This window comes from Cervus canadensis, chromosome 6 (genome assembly GCF_019320065.1).
Source record: "Cervus canadensis isolate Bull #8, Minnesota chromosome 6, ASM1932006v1, whole genome shotgun sequence".
In the NCBI taxonomy this organism is placed as follows: Eukaryota; Metazoa; Chordata; class Mammalia; order Artiodactyla; family Cervidae; genus Cervus; species Cervus canadensis.
In genome coordinates, this window is record NC_057391.1 from 39,410,077 (window position 1) to 39,420,848 (window position 10,772).

General features: G+C 35.9%; 1 protein-coding gene across 4 annotated transcripts in view; it reads left to right on the plus strand.

The window, feature by feature from the left end:
• Positions 1 to 10,331, plus strand: part of KLHDC1 (kelch domain containing 1) — a 37,700-nt gene extending 27,369 nt beyond the window's left edge. For 2 of the 4 annotated variants that reach the window (XM_043471614.1, XM_043471615.1), the window contains 3 exons: positions 3,836 to 3,920; positions 5,791 to 5,843; positions 8,520 to 10,331. In XM_043471614.1, the coding sequence (XP_043327549.1) occupies positions 3,836 to 3,920; positions 5,791 to 5,843; positions 8,520 to 8,706 (325 nt within the window). In that variant the 3' untranslated portion in view covers positions 8,707 to 10,331. Of the gene's footprint in view, positions 1 to 3,835; positions 3,921 to 5,443; positions 5,753 to 5,790; positions 5,844 to 6,867; positions 6,961 to 8,519 lie in introns of those variants that run through there. The other 2 variants (XR_006270017.1, XM_043471616.1) reach the window with 2 other exon arrangements.
• Positions 10,332 to 10,772: the final 441 nt, after the last annotated feature.

A 10,772-nucleotide genomic window follows, 5' to 3' on the forward strand; every position in this document is an offset into this window, starting at 1 on the left:
GGCTAAGAAATTGAAAGTATCATATAATGGTAATATTTTTAATAAGTAGATGAAAATGGGGTTGGCTTTATTAGTAGTTATTTGGGTTTTGAAGTGGTTTATAGCAATTTAATGAGGAAGTTGCTTTCATGTTTATCAAGTAGATGACAGATTATTATTTTGTTTATTAACTGATGTACTCATTAATGGAAATTTCTTGAAAATGTATTAGTTATTTGTGGTATATTATAGAGTAAAAGATTGTAGAAAAATATACCATTATTAGACTGCAAAGAAAATCACATTCATATTGTAATTCTTATTTTTTCTAATTTGATTGAATGTAATGAAGATATATTCATAGGAGATTCAAGTAGTTTTATTCATTTTCATGTCATGTATTTCAGAATTTTTTACTAAGATTATATTAATGTGAAGCTTATTAATGATATATTAATGCATAATTAATGATATATTAATCAATTAAGCTAATTAATGATATTATTAATACTATTAATTATTACTAATAATGATATATTAATGCACAATCTAATGTTATGTATTTCAGAAATTTAAGAAATAACAAGTAACATACTTGAGAAAAAGGCCTAAAAAATATATACATTGTGTATATCTATATTAACATGCATAATACATTTAGAGCTTATCATAACTTCATATGTGATTATTATATTCTTATGTATAAAAATTCAGTGGAATGTATTTGCAATTCTGGGTCTTTTGAAATATATTGTTTAATTTAAAGAGTTTTGTGTTAAAATCCAGGAGCCCAGTGTTCTAGTCCTTGCTCAGCTAACACTTAGTTTTTTGGCTTGGGAAAGTCACTTTGAAGAAGCTGAGCATCAATTTCTTCACCTATGAAATGAGGGAGTTGGACTAGATGAGCTCTTAGTTCTCTTCCAGTTGTCTGTGTGCATGCATTACTTATAGACCAAAGTGGTAGTAAGAATGTGTTTAATTTTTAATTGCTCCTGTTTAATATTTCCATCCTTAATGAGTAATGAGAGCCATACAACTGTTATCAATAAAATACTAGTTAGAACTGAGCTATGTAAAGAGATTTCTTTGAACTCAACTGATGTGTCATGTAGACCGTACGCTGTATGAGAGTGCTCGGGCGATGAGCTTAGAGCAGCTGTGGGAGGACACAAGCTATCAGTCTGTAGAAAAACATCAGGTTGCAAGCTAGACGCCACCAGAGTCAAGGCAGGAAAGGCCTTCCAGTGTTCCTTGATGATGAAGTCCAGGCCAGAGTTTCCCTCAGGCAGATAAGACAAAGGCAGATCTATCTTCAGGTTACAAGGTGAGGAGGAGAACAGGTGGGATACAGTTTATTGTAAGGAGAGCATATATAAGTGTATATATACTAATTGTTTTTATGAAAGTAAGAGTGTATGTAACATCAAAATGTATTTCGTGCAAACTTTTCCAAGTTACAATTTGAAATGTAAGCTGCCCAATCCTCCTCTTATAATTCTACAGAAAGGTTTCTCAACTTTGGTATTAATGACGTTTTGGACCAAATTATTCTTTGTTGTTAGGGGTGTCCTGTGCATTTTAGGATATTTAGAAGCATCTCTGGCCTTTATGTAATAGATGCCAGTGGTGTTGCGCCCACTCCCCCCTTGCCACACACACCTGGTATTATAACAATCAAATATCTCCAGATGTTGTCAGATGTCCCCTTGGGGACAAAATTGACCCTGTCCTACAGTGTAGCACTCTCTTCACTAGGTCTTACTTTAGATAAACTATGCTTGGGTGAATAGCTATCTATATAGTCATATCAGATCAGCTATATAGATGGCTATCAGCAAGGTCCCTTTTTTGTTTCTGTGAAAGATGTCCAATAAAGTGTTGCTATGTAGAGCCTTAGGCACTGTTGAATCCCGTGAGTATTGCCAAGGTTACACATGGCTTTCTCTTCTCAAAATTAAGCTGTTCCTTCCTGTGAGGGCATTCATTATACTTTGTCTCCTTTGCTCAGTCCCTCCTCCAAACCCTGTCCCCAATCCTACAACATAATCTGCGTGTTGCTGAAGATCTATATAACTTATATTCTAACATACAAGTTGGAGAGTTAATTGGGAAGAATATTTCCCAAACAAAATTTCTAATGACTCAGTTCTGTTCTGGGTCCCAAGTGCATTAGTCCTTGAATGTGTCATGATTGTTTGAGAAAACTATTTTAACAAATTGTGCACAATCCCACTGTTTGCACTTGTGGAAATTAAATAAAAAGAATTAATGTACTAAAAATAGTTATGTGGTAATAAAAGACGTGGTAGTACGTAATTTGGGAGGCATCTGTTGCTTCAGAAATTTGGCCTATTAAGGAAAGCAATCAAGTACTCTCAGAAACAAAGCAATGACTGTAAAACTTCATTTATTTTCTAAAAGTGAGAAATTATGTGTACTATTTTCTGAGAGTTAGACCCCCAGAAACATTGAATTTTATAAAAACGTAACATTACTTTTTAATGTGAAATTGTACATGAATATGAGCTATCAGACCATTTCCAAAACAACATCAGATGCTCTAGCTCTTTCTGAAATAATTTGTGTATTGAGTAAATTATGCTAGTATTTTGTGTTTGCTTTTGTTAGTCAGAAGTTTTTGAGCACCTACTGGATGCAGAAAACCTTATTAAGCATTTTTAAGGAGAACATAAAATTAGATTACCGAAATTCTAGTGGTGTGCTGGTAAATAGTTATCAACTGCTGTCCAAGAAAAACAAAACCGAAAAAAGTCCTAATTTGTAGCATTTGCTGATTTCCACTGTGGCCAACATATCGTCGAACATGATGTGCCTGGAGTTGACAGGCACAACTGGCTTTACCCAAATCCAGCACACCACTGGGGCCATTTTTTACCTTAAAGACTTTATAGAGTTTTTGTTGGGAGTTAGAAAACAAATTACATCAAACAATTGAAGTAGTAGATAGAGCAGTTTGTCTTCAAATGTAAGTTAAGATATTGTAAAATAAGCACATAAATGTTGAAAGGTGCTGAGCAGAGAGGGTAACAGAGCCAATTTGGGTGGTGTTTGGAATCCTTCCTGGGGATTTTGAGCCTGTTTTTAGGCCCTGAGAGAATGACTTCTCATTCTAAGCCTAAGAAACAGGGCGAACCAAAGCCTAGGAAGAGATGTAAGCTTTTCTCTTAGGGGACACAAATGAATGGACTTGGCTGAAGTTGGAGGGAGGGTTCATTTGAGAAAATTACAATTTATCAGAAAAAGAAATAGCTGTTGATCATAAATTTGAGGCTAAGAACAATGGCACAGATGCTTCCTGATCAGGAAATATCCATGTTTAAAAACAATAAATATTTGAAATATATTATTTATCAGTTCTATGTAGCTGGAAGAGATTAGAGACAGAAAAATGAGGAACGTGTTATGGTATTCTGTACCCAAAGTGATTAATGTGACAATGTAAAGAGAATGATGAGAATAGCGCCATGGCAGATAGCAATAAGAAAACTGTTTATGGAATAGGCTGGTCAGTTCTTTTTAAAATTGTTTTATTTTGTGATACTATCTATGAGATAAAGAGGTTAGAAAAAAGTTGAAGGATATAATATGAAAGAGTTATTGGGAGTCATCTCTTTCATTGAAATAATGTGATTTAATAAGCCCTAGAACCCAAGTCTCTAATGATTCTAGAGGAATTTAAAATCTAACCTCTTTGAGGATATGGCACAGGCTTATGTTCAATCATGCCTCTTTTGAAATAGATTCAATTTTAGAGTGTTCAGTTTAAAATTGATTTATAAGTGATGTACAGCTTCTTCCTTGATAGTATTTCACGGTTTATAATTTTCAATCACAGGTTATGGCACACAGCCTGTTTGGGAAAAGAAAATGAAATAATGGTATTTGGTGGGAGCAAAGATGATTTACTTTCCTTGGATACAGTAAGAAATTTTCATATCTAAATATTTTCTCTGAGTAATTGTTTTATTGACGCTAAATGGCTGTTCAAAAAGATTATTGATATTCCCACATTGAAAAAAGGGCACAAAATGCTACACTGTTGTATGATTAATCTCCAGAATGAGTGACTTTTGTGAAGCATTTCAGGATATTTGGAGTTGATAAATCAAAATAGGTCTATTAACATTAGTCAAGTTATTAAGAAGAGCTTTTAAAAGATGACTCTTCCTTTTCTCTTTGACCCTTCCCATAGTCTGGGTATTTATAATTTTATCAAATTAAAATATTTGTAAACATGAAAAGAATACATATAATGTATATGTAAACTACTAAGTATAAGTACTCTTGAAATTTGCTACCTAACTTAATAACTGGAACATTATCAATGCTAGCTTTTCCCTTCATGAGGAAACTACTTTGAAATGTTTAAAGTATATTTTATTTCTATTTTATGTTCCCTTTGCCACTGCTTTATCCACCCCTGTTTTACAATTGAGTTTAGTTAAAGCATTCTGATTTTAAAATCTGATAAAACTAAAGTCAAAGGGATAAATAAGTAGATTTTGTAGCTTGTGTGGCTCAGCTGGTAAAGAATCTGCCTGCAGTGTGAGACTTGCGTTCGATCCCTGGGTTGGGAAGATCCCCTGGAGAAGGGAAAGGCTACCCACCAAGTATTCTGGCCTGGAGAATTCCATGGACTGTGTAGTCCATGGGGTCGGAAAGAGTCGGACATGACTTTCACTTTTCACTTTGGAAAGTATTTTTCTTTCCCTCCTAGCACCCTGGGAAATTCAGAGAGATGGGCACAGTCTGTACATGATGGACCAGGAGCTCAGGATTGCTTGCTCTGGTTTGCATCAGGCGCTGGGGAATGGCTGACACTGGGAGCTGGTGGGGATGGGCTACTCTTGAGCCAGAGCCCGCCCCCAAGAACCCCAGCGCCCTCTCACCTCTTCAGGCATTGTTTTTTCCAGACTTGCTCCTACAGAGTGGCAAGCTGAAATAAGGTGGCTTTTCTCCTGGGAATTTGGTTTACTGTAAGGTTCTGGGGCCTCCAAATCAAATGTTAGGTATAGTGAAAGTTTTAGAACTTTCTATGGCTAAGAACTCGGTGCTTTAAGGAAAGATTAAAACCACAACTTTACCTTTATTTAAAAAGCAAATTAAAAAAATTAAAAAATTAAAAAAAATAAAAAGCAAATTTTGTGGTTTGTCTTTATTTTCTTGGCACTAGAAATCTCTATTTAGGATACAAACTTTATCATTAACATATGAATTCTGATTAAAATCATGATCATAAATTGTGAAGTTCTAAAGACCTACTTGAAAGGATAAGAAAAAATGTTTGCTGACTCCTCCCCATTAACTTTTCGATGAGAGAGTCATTATCCAAAAAATCATCTGAATTTGTGATTTTCAAATTAGGAATTCCCAGGGAATCTATCACCTGGAAAAGGGAGACAGAATAGAGATTTTATTTTATTTTATTTTTTATTTTTTTTAGAATAGAGATTTTAAAATGAATCATTTGGAAGAAAAAGTTCTGCTTAAAAGACAAAAACTTGAAGACCACTGCCATTCTCATTTTGAAACCACTGTTCTAAGAAAAAAAAAACATTTGCAGTTATATAGGCTGTGCTTAGTTAAAAGTTGGGTCACTGAATAAATGGTAACCATACACCCAAAGTTTGTATAGCTAGCAGGTGTGTATATATTTGTGTGTGTGTGACTAGAGATTTATTTGCTGCTTTACATAATTTCTTCTACATTTATAAAATAAAAATATTCAGTTATTAATGTTACTGTTATTTTTATTAAAAGTCTTGACCACTCCTTTTTTATGTTGATTAGGGTCATTGTAACGATTTATTGATCTTTCAAACACAGCCTTATTCATTACTCAGGTAAGAAAATTCATTACTTTAAAATATGTATGTTATTAATATATGATAATTTCTTTCTTCTTCCTTTTTGGGAAGTGTTATAATATTTTTCAAGTAGTTTATCACTTGAATTTAAGTTTACAGCTGCCTAAGAGTATAATCCGGAGAAGGCAATGGCACCCCACTCCAGTACTCTTGCCTGGAAAATCCCATGGACGGAGGAGCCTGGTGGGCTGCAGTCCATGGGGTCGCCAAGAGTCGGACACAACTGAAAGACTTCACTTTCACTTTTCACTTTCATGCATTGGAGAAGGAAATGGCAACCCACTCCAATGTTCTTGCCTGGAGAATCCCAGGGACGGGGAACCTGGTGGGCTGCCGTCTATGGGGTCGCACAGAGTCGGACACGACTGAAGCGACTTAGCAGCAGCAAAAGCATAATCAAATTTGTAATGATGCATCATATGCCAGTACATTTCTAAAAATTAAAATATACAGTATAGTCACATTTTTGTTTCTGAAATTGAATTTAGTTCATGTGGTAGTGTTAAACATAGTGTACTTCCTTGATTCTAGGCCTGACTTTCTTATATTTTAACTTTCTGAAATCAGAGTGTGTCTAATACTAGACACATACATGCACATCTCATTAATATATAGAATTTCTCTTTTAACCCCAAAGTTTTTATTAGTGGTGTGACTTTGTGGGTCAGCTCTGCCCAGGAAGAGTTTTGAGAGTAAGCGGGGGGCCAACAACTGAGCATTAAGAACTCATAACATTTGAGGCATAGGACAAGGACGCGCAAGAGAGTGACCAGAGTTAAAGATGAAGCAGGAGATAAAGGGAGCACAAAAAACGAGGGAGGAAGTCACTGCAGATGGAGCATCTGCTTCCTGTAAGGAGGTCACGGAACATCTGGGTCGGCAAGTGCCCTGGAGTTTGGCAGTACTAAGATGTTGTTGGTACCGTACAGGGGGAAGCCAGGATGACTTCTGGGGGTGAGCGCGACCAGAGGAGTGAGAGTATTTGTTTCTATGCTTACAGAAGAAGCCATCATCGAGGCAGTTATTGGAAACACAATAAATGAAGGGAAAGTGAATGGAGCAGGCTCTTGAGGAGGTTGATTTTAGCAAACAGGTAACAGAACTATCCCTTGACTGGAGGAAGAGTACTTTTAAAATAATGGGGAAAGAAGGAAATATAGTTATAAGAATAGGTGACTTTGTTGGTGGGGCAGGGCACTGAGGTGGTTTTGGCTGACAGCGAGGTTGTCTGAGGAGGAAGAGGGGAGGTGAGGCTGTGGATTTAAGAACAGTGAAGATGTGCCACAGCTGCTGACGAGACTGTGAGCAGATGCTGATGAGGGAGGTATTAATACAATATTGTTCTGCTGAGCACTCAGGAGGGCCCAGCGGAGATGGAACAGAATCTGTATGCCACATCCACAGAAACGTGGTTTTCTCCAGCAGCATGAAGCAGCCAGGTTGTAAGTGCAGAAAGGAGATGGTTGGCTGAGTTTAGCCACGATGGTACAAACAGAGGGACAGTGGAGAAAGAGATTGTTGGCAAGAGAATGAAGAATGAAGTGCGTATGGACAGGCAAATGCATATGGATAAACTGTGAAATGAATATGGACAGGCTGGTTAGGGAAGAAAGTTACAACAGGGCTGGTGTCATTATTTGGAGATCTGGAAAGAGTCAAAGGAGGAAAGGGGTATAAGAGGTAAAAGAATATAAGGTTGTGGTCCAGGAGGAGGACAGAAGTTTAAGATTTCAGAGGTGAACTGTCCAGAGTGAAGTCATAAGAGTAAAGAGGGTTTTCCACACAGATGTTAAAATCAGTCTAGGGACAAGACTGTGAGGAGCCCAGGGCCAAAGTCCTCAGCAGTGGGGGGAAATGAGCGGGAGGTTAACAGATGGCAGCACCGGAGGGTGAAATGATTGCAGCCTGGAAGCAGGAGGGGGGAGCACGGAGAATGCATACTAGTGTCCGCTCCTGGCTGTAAAAGTGGAGATAGGGGAAATTTGTTCCCTTTTCTCAAGAAGAGAAAGAAAAAAAAAACTGCAGAAAGCAGCTTTCTTAGATTTCACTTAAAACAAGGACAGAAAGTCAGAGGAAGCAGGAGTGTTTGTGGACACAACTGGTGTTTCAAAAGGCACCAAGGAAAGATTTGGAAGGGGAGATAAGCAGGGATGGGGAAGATGAACCAGTATAGGACACTGGGCGTGCCTGCCTTTGAGGTTAGGACTCAGCTTGGCTGAGTTAGGACTCAGTCCATTTCTGGAGGTGGGTGCAAGCTGCAGGGAGGGTTGGGTCACAGGGAATGAAATGGATGCAAAGTGTTGCATCTCAGGGTGATGGAGAAGACAGTTCTCAGAGAAGAGTGGTTACTGGGCTGGAAGAATACGTGAAAAGGAGTCTGCTTCAGACTAACTTGCTTCAAAATTAAGTCTGAATCTTTTTTACTTAAAGAACAGTATACATGGTAAGTTGTAACTGGATTTTGGTCAGACACGGCACTATGCTATAAAAATACACAATTAATGTGGTGCTCTGGAAAGAACATGTATCCTGTCACGTTCCAAACAATACAAAGGGAGTACATAATCCTGTGAGATTTTTATAATACTTGCCTATACATATTTTATAAGTTCAGGTTCAAAAAGTAATAATTCTGTTATGTTTGGCTTACAGGTCATGCCTTGACTGCATTGGTAAAAATGCTATAATTTTAGAAAGTCAGATATCTTTATTACCTCCTAAACTTCTCCAACAAGTACTCAAAAAAATAACATTTTGGACTGCAGCTAATCACCGGGAAGAACAAAGAGCCCAAAAAGAAGAAACAGAAAATAAATATCAGTGGATCAGTAGCAATTAAGTTGTTATATATGCTATATGTTTAATATGTTTAAACATTTTAATCAGACTGTATATTTACCCCCTAAATTGGAGGCTTTATTTAGAAGATAAAATCTGAAACAGAAATTCTATGTTAAAGTGATTGTATGGCATGAGATATATGAAAAGAAGATGTTAATGGCAGATTAATTTATATTTGTAAATTAATTTAATTGTAAGTTGCAGAAAAAATCTACTTTCTGAAAGTAAGTACAATTGTCAGAGATTTTAACTCACTGTGTCCTCTTTACAGGAAAGATTATACAAATTTGAGAAGAATTAAGAAATTACACCCAAGGACTTAGGGACTCTCCAACATAAAGACAAATAGATATATAAAAACACCTCATGTCAGCTTTCAGAAAGAATAGATTTTTCTCAAGTCACTTTAAAGTCACCTAAAGTTTCCCATTAAATAATTCAGTTATTTAAAGAACTTCTCCTTAAATAACTAATGTAGCTGGCCAAAACGAGAAAATAGGCAGGCACTGGTATGGGATTAAATATTGAACTCCTTTTAGCATTTATCTAGTAAAGTATTCTTGGTCATCTTTATTTGAGTAGGGAAATGAATGTCTTCATTGTCTTTCTGTTACCTCTAAGTTGTTAGATTGTCCCATTTTCTCTGTATATATAAAGACAATGTTTGAAAGCGTTACAGTGGAGATTTATCATACAGGGTTTGACATACTGAGAGGCAGCATAGTTATTAACTTTTGAGACACCTTAAAATACATTTTGTCTTGGGGGCATACTTCTAAAAAGTAACCTTCAGTGAATTATGAAATGGGATGATAACCTAGTAATTTATCTTTCTAGAAACTCATTTTGGCCCACACCATTCTACAGAGTTGGTGCTCAAGACCCAGGTTATTCAAAATATGTTATCTTACCATTTGTTTTCAGTATTAACTCCCTATAAAGAAATGGAACATGAATATTTATCTTTGTAGTCCTTAAATAGTACTTTTTCCATAATTAAGAAGTTCTTCATATATCACAGTCATATCCATCCATTAAATTACTAATAACAAGGAATTGCTGAACACTTGGTATATAAAATTTCTACCATACTACCATGCAAGTTGGCTCTGCAATTTAAAATGTTAGAGTAAATGTATTTCTATATTGAAGTATATGTGTAATTTATAATGAAAATTACAGTAGTTTGTAGATCTTCTTAAATTTTAGAGATATATTTTATATATATATATATGTACTGTATTTTGGATGTGTAAAACTTCTATTTATGTATTGAAATATTTTGTGTTTGCATTTTATTATACAAACTATATAGAATTACTATTTTCCTAGTTTTGTTAGTGTGAACCAGTCATTAGAATTGTGCAAATGATACTTCAGCATAAGTTTTCATTTCTGCTTACTATTTTCAGGCTGAATAACAGATTTAGAAAGTGAGTCTCACAGGTAATACAGGTCTTAGAAGTAATTATATTACTATGAACTTTAGTATCAGCAGTCTATAAGGAAAAACTATCTAAATATATTAGATAGTGATAGATGACACAGTGGGATGACCTCTTTTTAAATAGCTTCTGAATTATTTCAGTACTTTCTCTAGCCTCTTAGAAAAGTACTTCTGTTTATAAACAGTTTACCTAAACATTAAAAGTTAGATTAGCCCCTCAAAACACACACACTTGAGTAAGGCTTTAAGAGAATGAAAATCTATGTATTATCTTTGGCACACAAATCTGGTGCTCTTCTTATTTGACTGATTATGCTGTACTACTTCAAAAAGTTATGTTCTGAACTAGCCCCATGTTAGGAGTGGCAGGGAATTCTAATCTGATCTTCAATTTCCAAAACTTGCCTTAAATCAGGGCTTCCTTGCTACTAAGAGATGTAAAGATTCTGGGAGCTGGCAGAACCAGTTTTGAAAATCCCTAGTCAAGCAGTCTTCATTCCTCATTTCTTACCTCTGTATGGTTTACTGTCAACTCTTTTGTTGTTGACCTGTGCTGTGTATAGGAGCCCAAGGCAACATCAGCCTCATGACTTTTTTTTTTTTCCCTTCAGCCTCAC